Source organism: Glycine max, chromosome 13 (genome assembly GCF_000004515.6).
Source record: "Glycine max cultivar Williams 82 chromosome 13, Glycine_max_v4.0, whole genome shotgun sequence".
NCBI lineage: Eukaryota > Viridiplantae > Streptophyta > Magnoliopsida > Fabales > Fabaceae > Glycine > Glycine max.
In genome coordinates this window covers 9,150,329-9,169,005 of record NC_038249.2, presented here as the reverse complement: position 1 = coordinate 9,169,005, position 18,677 = coordinate 9,150,329, and the positions used below count along the sequence as shown (strand labels likewise).

General features: G+C 34.0%; 1 protein-coding gene across 1 annotated transcript; it reads left to right on the top strand.

The window, feature by feature from the left end:
* Nucleotides 1-3,613: 3,613 nt before the first annotated feature.
* On the top strand, nucleotides 3,614-14,322 carry LOC100796864 (protein CELLULOSE SYNTHASE INTERACTIVE 3). Its single transcript, XM_006575110.4, has 8 exons — nucleotides 3,614-3,774; nucleotides 3,886-4,151; nucleotides 4,703-4,799; nucleotides 5,022-8,091; nucleotides 8,991-11,535; nucleotides 12,292-12,746; nucleotides 13,086-13,202; nucleotides 13,599-14,322. The coding sequence occupies exons 3-8, from the start codon at nucleotides 4,741-4,743 to the stop codon at nucleotides 13,758-13,760; spliced, it is 6,408 nt and encodes a 2,135-aa protein (XP_006575173.1). The 5' UTR covers nucleotides 3,614-3,774; nucleotides 3,886-4,151; nucleotides 4,703-4,740; the 3' UTR covers nucleotides 13,761-14,322.
* The last annotated feature ends 4,355 nt before the right edge of the window (nucleotides 14,323-18,677 follow it).

Here is an 18,677-nt window from a genome sequence, read left to right as displayed (position 1 = left end):
TAGTTTCTAAATGCATATTATTATTATTTTTGCAACATTTCCAGCAGTTTTAGTCCAGCAAAATATTTTCAACAATTAAAGATAGCCAGAAACTTAAACAAAAAATTTTCAAACGCAAATTTTGCTCACCATGTCATCTTTTGGTAGTTGAAATTAATCACAGGGACAACAAACAAAATGAAACAGTTTACGAGGGAATAAATCAGAAAAAAAAAGTTATGTGATGAGAATAAAAACTGTCCAAATACATAAATTTATGATCAGAGGACCAAACAGGCGGTGGAGACTCTCCAATAAATAGTAACAAACACATTTAATAAGGTACAAGTTGAGGATGAAGGTTCACAGAAGCATAGACACTCATACCAAATATATATATGTTCTATTTTTTATTTATAATTTATTTTGGTTGTAATTTTGGCCCAAACTGTTTTAAAGGCTCGTGTCTATTCCTATATTTTCGATCAGATACTCTATATGTATGAATTTTATTTTCAATAGAAAGACTTTTGGCCTTTATAAAAATTTTGTGAGAACTTCTCTGTGTTTCTCACTGAACTAATCTCGAACTTATCATGATAATACTTATGGCGTCCATCTTGACTTATCTTCGCTTTCCGGAAGTAGTATTATGCAAAAACTCAGTAGCCTATATCAAGCGATTTGCTTCTAATAAAGATCACATCATTATGAGAAACTATAAATAAAAATCAAGATAAAGGGAAAGAACAAAAATATATTTTACCCTTTTAAAAATTAACTTTAAATTAGAATTGACTATATTTAAGAAGTAATATTTGAGAACAATAAAAAATATAAAAAATAATATAAAATGTGCAGGACTTTTTGTGTATATGAAAATTAATGTTTTTACGTAATAATAATAATAATAATAATAATAATAATAATAATAATAATAATAATAATAATAATAATAAAAATAAAATTACCAAAAGAAGAATAATAAGTAACATTCTAGGTGGAATATTAAATATTGCATTGGGTGTGGTAAATAGTTGTATTGCATTGGGTGTGGTAAATAGTTGATAGTAAAAGTTGAAAGTAAAAGGAAAAGATGGCATTATGTTGGTTGCCAATGCCCAGTACTCTTTATTTTCCTTGTGTCAGAAATACTTGTTCCAATACCGACAGCAAGCATCTCATAATCGTGGAATGAAACTTTGACCAAAAAGGGTTTCAAATCGCATAGGATTTCAGACAAGCAGAGCTGCGTTTGAACCCACACATATATATATGCTTCTGGGTACAATTCTAGTATAATAGTTTCTGTGACTTTTGCATGTTATATACAATCTACTGCTACGTGCTACTATATCATTCATTCCCAAGTGGGCTTCAATGTCTTGGACTGCATGGTTGCGGATGAATCTTCTTGTGCTTTTATAACTAACTAGTAACTAGCAAGGTATTTTTAATTTGATGTTTAGGGATTTAGATTATAAATCTTTTCAAGAGTTGAATTTCAATTCACTGCATAAATTTGTTTATTTTATCAACTAATAAGAAAATATCCTGATATGATTGTTAAGGTAATAATTTTAAAATGATCTTTTTTCCATAATTTTTTTTTGTCAAATTTACGCGTGTGTTTCTTTTTGTTATATATATATAGAATTTATCTTTATATTTTTACATATTTTAATTAATATTTATTTAAAAATGTTGTCAATCAATATTTATTGTTTATGTATTTTGTTCATATGATTTTCATACCAAACAACATTGTTGTTCTCAAATAAACATGCATAATTTATTTATTTTAATTATATATAATTATTTTTTTATTTTTAAAAATTGAACATAGTATCAATGTAAAATATATAATACTCACACATCCTATCCTATCCACGAGTTATACCACCTTGATAATTATATATAATGATGATAATTACTTTAATTACCTTAATTAATAATAATAATAATAAGTTTCTCTCATTATATATAATAAATAGTGCATATATTTTTTTATGTCCAAATAATCCATAAAGAGCAAAATTAATATGTTACATAGAAAACATTGGAAGGGAGTAATTTCTATATTTTTTTCATATGGATGAGAGAGGGATGACTAGTATCACAATATAGATTTCTTGCATTATCAATAAAATAAGAATGATTATTTGAAGGAAATAATATGGACGAAAAAGTAAAAGAATAAAAAAAAAAGAATGTGAGAATATGAATAATATTGTAAAACATAACAAAATATGAGAAAAAAATCCACCACAAAACTGTCAAATCATCAGCAAGCTGCTTTGACATCAACATTATTCATACTCATGATCATCTTTTTTTGTTTTGTACGTAAAATACGTAAAATGGAGAAAAAAATCAGATAATAAAAAGAGGGAAGTAAGCATATAAAGGAGAGGAGAAAGAATGTATTTAAAATTTAAAAAAGAAATTGAATTACAATAATAAATAATAAATTTATAAAAATGGAAAAGATAACCAGATATAGAAATAGAAAATTATTACGCTTATAAGTTTCAGAAATAATATCTTTTTTTAATATATTTACTTTTTTTAACAATTTGTCCATCTTTTTTTAATATCTTATTAAGAAATAATTACTGGAAAGAAATAATTGTATTACACACGAAAATAGTTGCATTATTAATTTTAAATTATTAAATTTAAATTATTAATTTCTTAAATTAAATTATTTCTAGAATTAAATTTCTGATGATAAATAATAAATAGAATTATTTGGATATATTGTATGTATGATGTAGTTTAATTTCTTTTTTATTTTATGTAAGTATTAATGACATAATAATATTTTGTAAATTGATTAAAATCACTGTTTATTTAATTTTTTTAAAATAATTTATTAATTAGAATACTTAAATAAAGTTGTTAATATATATATATATATATATATATATATATATATATATATATTTCAGTTTAAATCCAATTTTTTTTAAATTCTCTTTTGACTATTTTTTGCGGTTTAAATATACAATTTTTTGACTTTTTATCTAAAAAAGATTAAAAAGAATATTTTTTGAAGTTGTAAAAGAGGGAAAAAAAGAAAATTAAAATCTAGAAAAAAATAAACTTAAATTTAAGGAAAAAAATTATTCAAACCTTAATTTTAATGGATGAATCTTGAGTTATGTCCGAACACACTCTGATCGCTGATGTCTGAACCAACGAGGAAAAATAGGAACCAAAACACTGACAATAAAAACTAAAAACTGCACAAATCCCAAGCAAGAAAAAGAAAATTGGTTAAAATTGGACTGGTAGTCATAGATGCAATGCAAGGCGCAATAATAATATGGGCGAAGCAACTGTCATTCAGACTTTAAGTACAACCGGATTCGGACACGTATTTTACCCCCAAAATGCTACACGCCGTCAAAAATATTACAATAAATAAATAATCCTCCAACCACAATAAAAGAAATAAAAAATCAATGAATCATTGATTAAAACGATATTAAATTTAATTCTCTTAAATAAAATTTCAATTCAAACCTATTGGAAGAAAAAAAATACATAATTTCACTAAAGTGATAAGTTAATTTTAAAATTAATAATGCGTGGACTTCGAATCAATAACATAATTAAAAAAAAAGAAAATAAGCAAAATTCACAAAGAGGAGGAAGAAGAAACAAAAACCATGGAAAGGAAAGGAAAAGACTGAGAAACACTCACTCACTCTTACAACGCACGCTTCTCAGTTCTCTCTCTCTCTCTCTCTCTCTCCGTTTCCCTCTGTTTCCGTTGTGCCTCCATTTCGCGTTAGTTCTCATTCATTCAGCTCCTTCTCCGCGTTCTGAATTTCGAGGTATAAATATGTGTAATGTGTGGAGCGTGGTTGGTTAATTAATTTTCTCGTTCTCTAATTTCAGCGCGCGCTTCGATTCGATTCGTTGTTTTCTCTCTCCCTCGCTGTGCCCTAGCTTCTGCAACCGATCTGTGCTCGTTGGATCTGATTTCGTTCAATTGTTCACCGCGAAGATCTGAATTCGGTTCCGCGGTTGATCCGGTGTCGGTTTCGCAGGCTTTTCGCTCCGTCGGATCGGTTTCGCAGGAAATTCGAAGTGAATTGAGGATGTGGCGGCATTGGAGGTAGCGCGAGGAGGGAGGAGTTCTGCGGCATTTGCATTCCGGCGAGGTAGCTTCTTTTGGTTCAGTGGATTTTTTTTCTTCTTATTTTTACTTGTGAACGTGTTCCTCTGTAGTGTGATGAGTTGTGAAATGTTTTGTGGAATGTGGCATTTCAACCAAAGTTTTAAATTCCTTCTGTAGTGTATTTTGATATTGTGGGAAATTGCGAACAAATGCAGCGGATACAGCCACAATTGTGGTCGTGGTCGTGGATTTCAGTGTAATGTGTGGAACTTAGGAACTGAGATGTTGGTTGGGTGCTTTGGATTTTGGATCACTTGGCCTTAGTGTAAAATATTGTAGATTGTTGATGGCATTTTGATGCGGTGCTATCTAGACAAATATTGTTGTTGTTGCAATTGGTAGTGTGTGATTTGTTTTACTAAAGTAGGTTTCACTCAGGTATGAATGTTTTTAAACAACGGTTCTGTCAACTGGTCTTGCATGAGGAACTGAATGTATCTCCTTCTGATGTCTATGTGGCTTCTTTTTTTTCTATATATTTTTGGTTGTATGTCAATTTGGGATGGCTAATTTTTAGAATGTGTAAATTTTCAGGTGTCCTGCAAGGAGGGTAAACTGGCGAATTGGTGCAAATGTCAAAGTCTCCCTCTCATGAACAGAGGCAGTCCATTTATTCTGCCTCTCAGCCTGGGTCAGTATTTTAGTTTTTTTCCTCGTTAGTTAGGAATTTATTGTTGATGAAAGTCTGATGTAAAATCTAGAAATAACATTAGTGGTGAATGAGTGCTAAACTTTTTAGTAAGTAAAAGTAGTTTATGGTTGGTTATGACTTGGCTGAGTTTGATTGTACATCCTTCACTTACAAATGTGAAAGTAGTAAAAGTACTAACAAGTGGAAGTTAAATGTATGCAGGGAGTTTAATGAGGCAACAGGAATGGATGATCCAGAATCTACAATGGCAAAAGTTGCTAATTTTGTGGAGCAACTGCATGCCAACTTGTCATCACCAGTTGAGAAAGAAACTATTACAGCACGCTTGCTAGGTATTGCCAGGAGAAGAAAGGATGCTAGAGCAATCATCGGTTCTCATGCCCAAGCCATGCCATTGTTCATAAGCATTCTCAGAAATGGAACCCCTCTTGCAAAAGTTAATGTTGCTTCCACTCTCAGTGTCCTGTGCAAAGATGAAGACTTGAGGTTAAAAGTACTTCTTGGTGGCTGTATCCCACCATTATTGTCTCTTTTAAATTATGAATCCACCGATGCCAGGAAGGCAGCAGCTGAAGCGATATATGAAGTTTCCTCAGGTGGTCTTTCTGATGATCATGTTGGTATGAAAATTTTTGTTACAGAAGGTGTAGTTCCAACCTTATGGAATCAACTAAATCCAAAAAACAAGGAAGACAAAATTGTGGAGGGTTTTATTACTGGAGCATTAAGAAATCTTTGTGGCGACAAAGACGGCTACTGGAAAGCTACATTAGAAGCTGGAGGCGTGGATATCATAGTAGGGCTCTTGTCTTCAGATAATGCTGTTTCTCAGTCAAATGCAGCTTCTCTATTGGCACGTTTAATGCTGGCATTCAGTGATAGCATCCCCAAAGTAATAGACTCTGGAGCAGTCAAAGCTTTACTTCAGCTTGTTGGTCAGGAAAATGACATTTCTGTAAGAGCTAGTGCTGCTGATGCCCTAGAGGTCCTCTCTTCAAAGTCTACCAAGGCTAAAAAGGTCATTGTTAATGCAGATGGTATTCCAATCCTTATTGGAGCTATAGTTGCTCCTTCTAATGAGTGTATGCAAGGTGATGGTGGCCAGGCTCTGCAGGAGCATGCAACTCGAGCTTTAGCCAATATCTGTGGTGGCATGTCTGCTTTAATACTATATCTTGGAGAACTTTCACGTTCTCCTCGCCCTGATGCACCAGTTGGTGATATAATTGGCGCTCTTGCTTATACACTCATGGTCTTTGAGGAAAAAGTTGATGTTGATGAGAAACATTTTGATGCAACTCAGATAGAGGATATTCTAGTAACTCTTTTAAAGCCTCAGGACAACAAACTAATTCAAGAGCGTGTCCTTGAGGCTATGGCTAGTCTATATGGAAATGTCTGTCTCTCAAAGTGTCTCATTCAGGCAGATTCAAAGAAGGTTCTGATTGGACTTATAACCATGGCTGCCACTGATGTGCAAGAGTATCTGATACTTTCATTGACAAGCTTGTGTTGTGATAAGATTGGAGTATGGGAGGCCATTAAAAAAAGAGAAGGTATCCAATTACTAATATCATTGCTTGGATTATCCAGTGAGCAGCATCAAGAGTACTCAGTTCAGTTGCTAGCAATCTTAACTGACCAGGTCGATGACAGCAAGTGGGCAATCACTGCTGCTGGAGGGATTCCACCATTGGTGCAGTTGTTGGAGACAGGATCACAGAAAGCAAGAGAGGAAGCAGCAAATGTTCTGTGGAGTTTGTGCTGTCACAGTGAAGATATTCGTGCTTGTGTTGAAAGTGCTGGAGCCATCCCAGCATTCTTGTGGCTTCTTAAGAGTGGTGGACCAAAAGGACAGCAAGCTTCTGCCATGGCACTCACAAAGCTTGTCCGAGTAGCTGATTCTGCCGCAATTAATCAGCTATTGGCATTACTCTTAGGAGATTCTCCAAGCTCAAAAGCCCACATAATCCGAGTTTTAGGTCATGTTCTTACTATGGCTTCGCAGAATGATCTCCTTGAAAAGGGTTCTGTAGCTAATAAAGGCTTGAGATCTCTAGTTCAGGTCCTCAATTCATCAAATGAGGAAACCCAAGAATATGCAGCTTCAGTTCTAGCTGATTTATTTATTGCAAGACAAGACATCTGTGATAGTCTTGCGACTGATGAGATTGTACTTCCTTGCATGAAACTTTTGACTAGCAAAACTCAAGTTGTTGCCACTCAATCAGCTCGAGTGTTAAGTGCTCTGTCTCGTCCAACAAAGAACAAGGCTGCAAATAAAATGTCTTATATTGTAGAGGGTGATGTCAAGCCACTAATCAAGTTAGCTAAAACATCCTCTGTTGATGCTGCTGAAACTGCTGTTGCTGCATTGGCCAATCTTCTCTTTGATCCTTTTATTGCTGCTGAGGCTCTAGCGGAAGATGTTGTTTCAGCTTTAGCAAGAGTTCTGGCAGAAGGGACCTTGGAAGGTAAACAAAATGCATCTCGTGCACTTCATCAATTATTGAAGCATTTTCCAGTAGGTGATGTTCTCAAGGGTAACACTCAATGTCGTTTCACTGTGCTTGCACTTGTTGATTCCTTAAGAGCTATGGATATGGACGGCACTGATGCTGCAGATGCTTTAGAAGTAATTGCACTGCTAGCCAGAACTAAACAGGGGGTCAACTACACTTACCCTCCATGGTCAGCTCTGGCTGAAATGCCATCAAGTTTAGAACTTCTTGTCTGCTGCCTGGCTGAGGGGCATTCCCTTGTGCAAGAGAAAGCAATTAAAATTCTATCAAGACTTTGTGGGGATCAGCCAGTTGTTCTTGGTGATTTGTTATCTGCTAGTTCCAAATCCATTGGTTCATTGGCTAATAGAATAATGAACTCCTCCAGTCTAGAAGTAAAAATTGGAGGTTCTGCCTTACTAATTTGTGCTGCAAAGGAGAAGAAAAAGCTTTCAATGGATTCACTTGATGCTTCTGGGTTTCTAAAACCATTAATATATTCTTTAGTTGAAATGATAAAGCAGAGTTGTAGCTATTCTTTGTTAGAAATTGAAGTTGTTGCTTCTAAAGGTTTTATGGAGAGAAGTTCTTTTCAAGAAGTCGATGAGTTTGATATTCCTGATCCAGCCACTGCCTTGGGAAGCACTATTGCCATGTGGTTGCTTTCAGTTATTGCTTCTTTCCATATAAAGAGCAAGCTCACAATTATGGAAGCCGGTGGACTTGAAGCTCTCTCTGACAAACTTTCAAGACATACTTCAAATCCACAGGTATATTACATTTATGCTTTTTATTAAAGCTTCCTTTATCAGTTCTCTTTATCTTCTGTCTAGCCTCTTCTTTAGTGTAGGTACTCACATCCATACCTGTAAGTAGCAAATACTGAAATGTGGCATCTCAGGCTGTGTGATGGCAATGCTTTATGCTTGCTGGAAAATATCTATTTGCAATGTAGAATTCATTATTAGTGGATCAAATTTTGGATAGTGTGTAAGAAAGAAGCAGATTTGGGAAGAAAGAGAACAATGAAGAAAACTTGTGTTTTTAATTGAACATCTTTGATGAATGGCATATTGAAGCATATTAATTCTTAAAGTCATTCAGAAAACTTCAGTGTAAAGAAATAAGTGAAGTTTTCACCAAACAAAACTTAGAATTGGAGATTCACCAACCAGTTTCTAGCAGGAAAAAGATTCCAAGCTAAGCCTAGCCTGACATGAATCAACAAAAATATGTATTGATTTTAAACTTTTTATTAATATAAATTTAAATTTTAATATAGAAGTTCCTTATCTCATAATTTTAACATGTGCTCTCGAAACTGTGTATTTTCTTTTAAATGCCTTTTTTGAGAATTCTTTTCCCTCCTTTTGAATTTAATTATAACTAATTTTATTTTAATTTGGACTTCAGGCCCTCTTATTTCTATTAAGCTTGAGCTTAAGACTGAATTCTGAAATGATTAGTAAAGATTGAAAAGATTAAAGGCTCAATTAATGTACATTGTACATTCTGTTTTTTTTTCCAAATACTAGATTTAGGTCGTATGGTTGTTGATTTGTGTTACTGATCTACATATCTCAATTGCCTAGTCGCTTTTGTTTGTTTCATCATGGCATGAGTTAAGTTGGTGAATTAAATAGATTTCCTGCCTTACCGCTTTTGACAGGCAGAATATGAGGATACAGAAGGAACATGGATTAATGCCTTGCTCTTGGCCATTTTATTTCAAGATGCAAATGTCATTCTATCTCCTGTCACAATGCGCATTATACCTTCTATCGCTCTTCTGCTAAGATCTGATGAAGTAATTGATAAATATTTTGCTGCCCAGTCTATGGCTAGTCTTGTTTGTAATGGTAATAAGGGAATAGATCTTGCCATTGCGAATTCTGGTGCTGTTGCTGGATTGATAACTATTATTGGGCATGTAGAGTCAGATATGCCTAATCTCATGGCTTTATCAGAAGAATTTTCTTTGGTACAAAACCCTGATCAAGTTGTTTTGGATCACCTTTTTGAAATTGAAGATGTAAAAGTGGGGTCTACCGCCAGGAAATCTATACCCCTCTTAGTGGATCTCCTGAGACCAATACCAGAAAGGCCTACTGCTCCACCAGTTGCTGTTAGACTCTTGATATGCATTGCAGATGGAAGTGATAGCAATAAATTAATCTTGGCTGAAGCTGGAGCTCTGGAAGCTTTGAACAAATACCTGTCCTTGAGTCCTCAAGACTCAACTGAGGCGGCTATTTCTGAGTTATTGAGAATATTATTTTCCAATTCTGACCTTATTAAACATGAAGCATCAACTAATTCATTGAACCAACTCATAGCTGTTTTGCGTCTTGGATCAAGAAATGCTAGATATAGTGCAGCAAGAGCACTTCATGAACTTTTTGATGCCGACAACATTAGAGACTCAGAATTAGCTAAACAGGGCATTCAACCATTGGTTGACATGCTTAACACAACATCAGGTAATGAGCAGGAGGCTGCTCTCATGGCCTTGATCAAGTTAACTTCAGGAAATTCTTCAAAAGTATCTCTTCTTCTTGATGTGGAAGGAAACCCACTTAAATGTTTATACAAAATACTGTCTTCTGCTTCGTCTTTGGAACTGAAGAGCCATGCTGCCCAACTCTGCTTTGCTCTTTTTGGCAATAGCAAGATCAGAGCAGATCCAGTTGCCTCAGAATGCCTAGAACCCTTTATATCACTGATGCAGTCTGATTCTGAGACTGCAATAGAATCCGGGGTTTGTGCTTTTGAGAGATTATTGGAAGATGAACAACAGGTAGAGCTTGCAGCAGCCTACAATGTTGTGTATCTCCTTGTGAGCTTGGTTTCTGGTACAAACTATCAGCTTATAGAGGCCGCCATATCTACTCTTATCAAATTGGGAAAAGACAGGACTCCAATTAAACTAGACATGGTGAAAGCTGGCATTATTGATAATTGTCTCAAGCTACTACAATTAGCACCTAGCTCTTTATGCTCCACAATAGCTGAGCTGTTTCGCATTTTAACTAATAGCAGCGCAATTGCAAGAAGTTCAGATGCTGCAAAAATTGTAGAACCACTTTTCCATGTTTTGCTCCGCCGAGATTTCAACTTATGGGGACAGCATAGTGCCTTACAAGCACTTGTAAATATATTGGAGAAACCGCAAAGTCTTGCAACCTTGAAGCTTACTCCAAGCCAAGTTATTGAGCCCTTAATTTCTTTTCTGGAATCCCCATCCCAAGCTATTCAGCAGCTTGGCACGGAACTGTTATCTCATCTTCTTGCACAGGAACATTTTCAGCAAGATATTACGACAAAGAATGCAGTTGTGCCCCTCGTACAGCTTGCAGGAATTGGAATATTAAACTTACAGCAAACAGCGATAAAAGCATTGGAAAAGATTTCCACAAGTTGGCCAAAGGCAGTTGCTGATGCTGGAGGTATTTTTGAGCTTGCAAAGGTTATTATTCAAGAAGACCCTCAGCCACCACATGCACTCTGGGAATCAGCTGCTTTAGTTCTCTCTAACGTATTACATTCCAATGCTGATTACTATTTTAAAGTTCCTGTGGTGGTTCTTGTGAAACTTTTGCACTCAACACTTGAGAGTACAATTAGCATAGCCCTTAATGCTTTAATAGTTCATGACAGAAGCGATGCTTCAAGTGCTGAGCAGATGATGGAAGCTGGAGTTATAGATGCTCTGTTGGACCTTTTAAGATCTCATCATTGTGAAGAAGCATCAGGTAGATTACTAGAAGCTTTATTTAACAATGTGAGAGTACGAGAGATGAAGGTGTCTAAGTATGCTATAGCACCTTTGTCCCAGTATCTATTGGATCCGCAAACCAGATCACAGTCTGGCAAGCTTCTTGCTGCTTTGGCTTTGGGAGATCTTTCCCAGCATGAAGGACATGCTAGATCTAGTGCCTCTGTTTCTGCATGTCGTGCATTGATAAGTTTACTTGAAGATCAGCCAACTGAAGAAATGAAGGTGGTGGCTATATGTGCATTGCAAAACTTTGTCATGAACAGCAGGACCAATAGACGAGCTGTTGCAGAAGCTGGGGGCATACTGGTGATTCAGGAATTGCTTTTGTCTCCAAACACAGAAGTTGCTGCACAAGCCGCTTTACTGATCAAATTTTTGTTTTCTACCCATACATTGCAAGAATATGTGTCAAATGAGTTGATCAGGTCTTTGACAGGTACATCATAATTGTCCCTATTGACAGTGTTCCATGCTTTACACTTATGCATACTTTTAGAGCAACTACTTTTGGCATGGCTCAGCTCTAATCATGTTTTTTTACATTGTCTATTAGGTCTTTTGTTTAATGGATTACACACAAATTCATTTAATTGCACATTTTTTAATGGATCAATCTCATTCTTGTATAAAAGCTTCATGTTGATATTTATTTAATTTACAAGATCATGTTTTGAGAAATAATTGTAGTTGTTGATTATGGGAAATGCCTTTTATTTTAAATGTTTCTTTTAACTTTGTTGTTTGAACCAATATTATTAGAATTTGAAAAGATGTCTTCAACCTGTGATTCAGCCTATGTTTCATTTTGGACTTTTTGGAAGTAGAAAAAAAAATCAAGTTTCGATTTGTTGAGATTTTTACAAGCATTACCAAGTTACTATTTATAATGGATGTTTTTCAGAGAAATTTGAAATTGTCAATGAGTACAATCCTGTTTTCTTTTCTCTCCTAGTATATATGTTGTTCAACGTATATTCTGCTTTTAGTTTCATTTTAGAGAAATGGATGATGTCTAAAGATTTTCTGCTGTGTGACTGCAATTCAAATAGTTTTTTTTTTCACTGTATCAATCCTAAATTTATATTAATAAGAAAAATAAAATTTTCACACATAGATTGGGGTGTTATTGCAGTGCTTTTCTTTTACATCTATTAAAAAATTACATTTCATCGAAAAATATTTTGTTATGCAGCTGCACTGGAAAGAGAGTTATGGTCAACCGCCACAATCAATGAGGAGGTTTTGAGAACTCTACATGTGATATTCATGAACTTCCCTAAGCTCCACACATCTGAAGCAGCAACTCTTTGCATTCCTCATTTGGTAGGGGCACTTAAATCTGGTGGTGAAGCGGCTCAGGACTCTGTACTTGACACATTTTGCTTGCTAAGGCAATCTTGGTCAACTATGCCAATAGATATAGCTAAGTCTCAAGCTATGATTGCTGCTGAAGCCATCCCCATTTTACAAATGCTCATGAAAACCTGCCCTCCTAGCTTCCATGAGAGGGCAGATACTCTTCTGCACTGCTTACCAGGTTGTTTGACTGTCACCATTAAGCGTGGAAACAACCTCAAACAAACTATGGGAAGCACTAATGCATTCTGCCGGTTAACAATAGGCAATGGTCCTCCAAAACAAACCAAGGTATTGTCATCAAAATCTTGAAATCATTTTACTTAAAATATTTGTAGTTCAAGGAGTACCCTACACTTAGCATTCCTGTCATAATTTTCAACTTCTCAAATTTTCAGCAACTTAAAAAGCATTCAGTTTTGATTATAGAATTCCACTTGATTGAATCATATAGGGTGTAATTTAACTGTGAGTCACTTGTTTTTCATATGGCAAACTGCAGATTTATTTTTCTGTTGCCAAAATTTATTTACGAAGAAGTTATTAATTGATTTGTCTGCTGTCTCTAATGAGGATTAAATTTTATCATAGAAGATTACAAATACCATTTATGTCTTTTGCTTCTGTTAGGTGGTGAATCATAATACTTCTCCAGAATGGAAAGAAGGATTCACTTGGGCATTTGATGTACCTCCAAAGGGCCAAAAGCTGCACATCATATGCAAAAGCAAGAATACTTTTGGGAAGGTAACTAGATATTTATTCCGTAAGTGATTTACTCATTCTCTATTTTTCTGTGTGGTAAGTGGTGAGTGATTGATTACCTATTCCTTTTCTGAAAGGATGAATTATTACATTTCTTTGTATGATGGATACTAGTATTACTTTGTTGATATCTGGAAGGATCCCTATCTATTTCTGTCAATAACACTACCTTCTTATTCTTTATTCTACCTTGCCTGAGGGTGAAATACTTGGTCTATCTCGTTTGAGTCAGTGAAAATTGAGGTGGAAAATAAAATATGCTTCATTCTTGGTTGAAAATAATATTCTTTTTGCCTTTTTTTCACCTTACTCAACCAAGCACATGCTAAATCTGTATTGCTTTAAATACTCACTGGAAGTGTTGTGCTTTTTCTCCAGACAACTCTTGGAAGAGTCACTATCCAAATTGATAAAGTTGTATCAGAGGGGGTTTATAGTGGATTATTCAGTCTTAATCATGATGGTAACAAAGATGGTTCTTCCCGAACACTTGAAATTGAGATTATATGGTCCAACAGGATTTCCAATGATGACATTTGAAAAGTATAGCAAGCTACTTTTCGGGTGGAAGCATAGAAAGGTAATCTGCAACATGCATGAGATGTTGGAAATGGTTTTGCTTGTAATTATCCGCACATTTTGGATGATCCAATTTTGTAGTCTGGCAGATTAAGTTGCTTCAGTTGTAACTGTAAATTAAAATTATAAATGTCTAGAGGCAGCAAGCGTTTGAAAAGGATGGTCCCACGGTAAAGTCAAAAAATGTTTGCAATTGTACAGGTCAGTCCACAGGTATATTAGAAACTTGAATCATAGGGAAAAAATGGCATTTTAATTAAATTTGTCAAAAGTTTTTTTTTTTTGGTATAAGTCTTTGATGTTGGGATGTACACTAGCTTCTGCTGTAAAGTGGCTTTGTTTTATGTTTGTAAGCCACAAGAGATGATAAACTGACAATATGTCATTGTCCCCTTGTGTCGGGAACATGCTCTTTTTTCACCACCTTGGCCCCCACCCAATAAACAATTCCCTTTTTATGTAATTGATCCATGCACATTGTTGTAGGTTTAAATTCTATTTGAATATTAATTCTTAGGGATAAGCATAAGTGCATAACTGTTTATCATTATTTTTTTCATTTTCTGAAATCAATGGTTCGCATCCTCCTGCAAATTTCCCTCTTGTCATTTATCTCTCAATATATGAGCTCCATACCCTGGCCATCATTTTCTGTCGTCAAACTTTTATGCAAGACTTAAGCTACTATTCATTTTTTTGGCTTTAACATATTTTTCATACCTGAAACCTGAAAAATAAGTTGTTTTCAAATTACTATCTAAAATTCATTTTTTGTTAAATAATTACTTGAAAAAAAAATTGTTTCAAATCTGCCATCAATCTCATTTTGTTGAGTAATAACATGACATACAAAGTGTCACATCATTAAACCTAATAACTGATATTTTATTGTTATGTCATCGTCATGTCATTACCTTCTTTCTCTTCTTCAACCGAAACCATCACCACCATGCCACCATATCTTAGTGTAAAAATCAATAATCTTTTTACATATGATAATTTTTAATTAGATGATAATGTAAAACTATTTTATATTATCGATGTATAACTTGTTTTCAATCAAAATATGTGATAAGGTTAACCAATCTAGATTAAAAAACAAGCATAATGGCAAAGTATGTTTGTAACACATATTTTACACCATCAATGCATAATTTGTGACCAAGTATGACATAAAGTTGTTAAAAGAAAGTGAGAAATTGAATTATTGAATCACTCTTCCACACATCAATCAAAATGACTAGAATGTGAGCTTAATTTTCAATGATATAGCTTGTGATTCAGGATTTACATATTAGAAATAGTTTATTTGAGAAAAGAAAAAGAACATGAATTGTTAATGTAGATATAAAGCAGATAATAGAAAGTGAAGAAGCATCGAGCCACTCTTTGACACATTAATCAAAAATGTTAATGTGGCAAAAAAAGTTAATAATTGTGAATGTAATAATTTTTCAGGGTATGAAGCTGCACATGCCCTAAAAGGCAAGATGAAACAAAAGAGGAAACAGCACCCTTAGAGAAGAAAGAGTGGGGCAAGAGGACAGTGGCATTACGGGGCCAAGGCTTAGTCATAATAACTTAAAAGAGTCCCATATTGCAGATCGACTATCACCTAACGGGTACCTTGCAGCATGAAAATGACAAAGCATATTTAAGTAGGTAGAGGGGACACATCACTGATCATTTTGGCTGAATCATTCACAAGGAGAAAATAAAGAACTACACGAATTCATTCAGCATTGAAAAGACTTGAGTAGCATTATGCATGGGGGGCAAATCTGAATAGATCTTCTCACTTCCTGTCATTTTTTGAATTTACGAACAAGATACAGCTATTTATATCATATGCTTATTTACACTATCAAAACAAAATGAAATTCAGTCTCTTAGAAAATAGGCAGGGGAAGATAATATAAGTTTGGCCACCTTATTGATCTCCTCTTTAATGTGCACAGGCACAATCATATTTTTTTTTTGGTAATCATGTTATTTGGACAGAGTATTCACCATCTTATCTTTGTTGATGATTAATTTTTATTGAGAAAATCTGATTGATCACTTATGATAGGTTTTCTTTTCTAATCACATTTTTTTCATCCACTAGGCTGGAATCCCATATTTTACTTAAGAAAATCAAGTCCAACACTACTTGAACCAATGACTTATTGATATAAGCACGACCATATAAAATACAAGATTTTATTTCTCTGAAGATTGTTGATATAGACCCTTTCTCTGTATTTCTAATTCACATGAAATTCCACTCTAGACACTGCTCCAATTGCAATGTAACCTTGTCTTATCAATATTTATCAGGGAGGCGAGCACCAATAACGTACTTTTTAACATGTTTTTAATACTATTATTAATTAAAATTTATTGAAAATTACAAAATAAAAAATGAGACTCATTAAGTAAGAAATGAAACCCATAAAATTGTGATTTTGGAAAAATTTCAATCCATAATAAAAAAAATATGTTTAAAAGAGTGATATATTACAAGCATTTCTTTATCATGAATATATAAATACATTGAAACAAGTTCTTCCAAATCAGCCAAATTTATATGAAGATGTGAAGTTGATTAAAAATTGAAACACTATTGAGTACTGAACGTCAATTAGTCTCAATTATTACTTCGCAAATCCCATTTCAAGCTTCAGCTTAAGAATATAATTATTTGTGCACAATCTGACAGTAACATGTATAATTATTTGTGCATTTATCCCCAATGCAAAAAAAAAATGCATAGACTTTTACACCACATTTGAATATTAAATTAATTATACATTAGTTATTATTACAACTTCTAGAGAAAAACTGATTTTGTCAGACCACGCAGAAGGAAAATTAACATGGAAAAGAGTAGGATAGCAATATAATACTTTATGCCATTGCCAGCCAAATCATTTATCAACTAAACTTGATGAAACAAACCTGTGATACCAAGACAATGAAAATAAGATCAATTAAACAAACTGCCTAGCAATTGGACAGTCATCAGTGGCATAAGGCTTACATTGTCATTTCTCTTCCAATGTCTAGCAGGGCAATCCTTTTTTATTTTAAGCAAAAGGGGGGGATCGAGAGGGGCAAAGGAAAAGTATAGGTTGACATCCCAACTATGTTGGCACTCCAACCCCTACCTCACCAAAAAGACCCCATCTAAATATATTAATGAACTGAGATATACAAAATAATTTGGGAGGGCCAAACCATACCCAAACGAGTTAGACTAAGAAAATCTATAGATAGGCAGCCCCTAGCAGGGCAATCCTTTCTTTGTCTTGATTTTTATATATTCCTATCTGAAATTCAAGTAAAAAAGAAAGCAAAATATTTCTTAGAAATGTCTTATTGACAAAATTGCTTAGAAATGTTAAAAACCATTATGAGTAAAGAAAAAACTATTTTTTGTAAAAATATCTGCAAATTGTTCATCTAGAAGCTAGTATGATTTTATTTTTTTTAACACATACAAGCTAGTATCATATTTGCTCGTGTTTTTGGCAATGGATTCCAGTGCAGATAAACAGCTTCTTCTGTTATCTGCAGAGAAGCCATGTGTTGACTGCACAAATTGTAAAGCAGCTGAATGTCATCTAGGATCCACCTGATAAAATCAAACATAATTGAGCATATAATTATGGATAACACCGTTCCCATAGTTGAGAATTTCAAATTGATAGTTGAGAAAGAAATACGAATAATAACAAGCTTTTGGATCCAAGAAAAAGAAAATGAGAAGAATAAAGGGAACAATTACTTAAGAAATGATGTGTCCTGTTTAAGCATTAGAGTTTGTTATATTCTATTTTGCTTTACTTTCCTCATACAATCCAAGTTCCAAAGGACAAGACTTTTAGAAGCATTCTTAAAATATGAAATGAAAAACTTGCATAAAATGTTTCAATCAGAAAAAGAGCAATTCATCTCCCAAAAAAGGCATCACTAACTATATAGTTGTGGTCAATTTAGTTGACAACAGAATAAACACAAAAATACGAGACATATTTAAAGACAAATACATTGCATATATACATCATGGAATAGATATTATCAATGGATCACTAAATCATGTATCCAAAATATATAATTTAATAGTGATATATTCTTGCTAGTCAACAAAGTTGGAGAATTTCAATAAAACTATTTAAGAATCTTTTGCCGGCAATCTTAATCTTTTGTCCTTGAATGAAAATCCTAGGCTTTCTAATCAGAAAACACTGGTAGTATGTACTTTATTTGTCATGTGAAGACTTCACCAACTCACCAAGTATCACCCTAGCTTCTTTCCTTGTTTCTTTCTATTACTTGTATGTACTTTATAGTCTTGGAGGCAATGATCTGAACATGCATACCTGTAACTGTATGGTTCCGTAGTCCTTACACATGTGTGAGTAGGAGAGGGTGTCTCTGAAACATTATAGTACTCATTCCAAAATGTAGTTTGATCCAGCACATCAGGTATAATTATTCCTTTATTTGAAAAATAAAAACAGATAGAGTATCCGATTTACATATCTAAGAAAGCTGAATCAAATTTAGAAACAACCGGAATAATGTTCATAGCCTTTCCCACATATTATCATTGTTTTTTGGTTACCAAATTATTGGTACGGAGCATATATCTACTACCTTTATCCATAACTAATCTCCATCAAAGAATCTGACTAATCATCTTTACTAGGATTCTTTCCTCCAACTATGTTTTTTCCATTCGCAGAACTTGAATCCAAGACTTTGCTTAAGGGACATATCATCATTATTGAGTAGAACAATTGATGCCAAGCCACTGTCTTCAACATCAAGTCTGGTCAAATTACAATGTGATAATCATCTTAGCCAAAAATTGAATCACAATGTTACTACTCT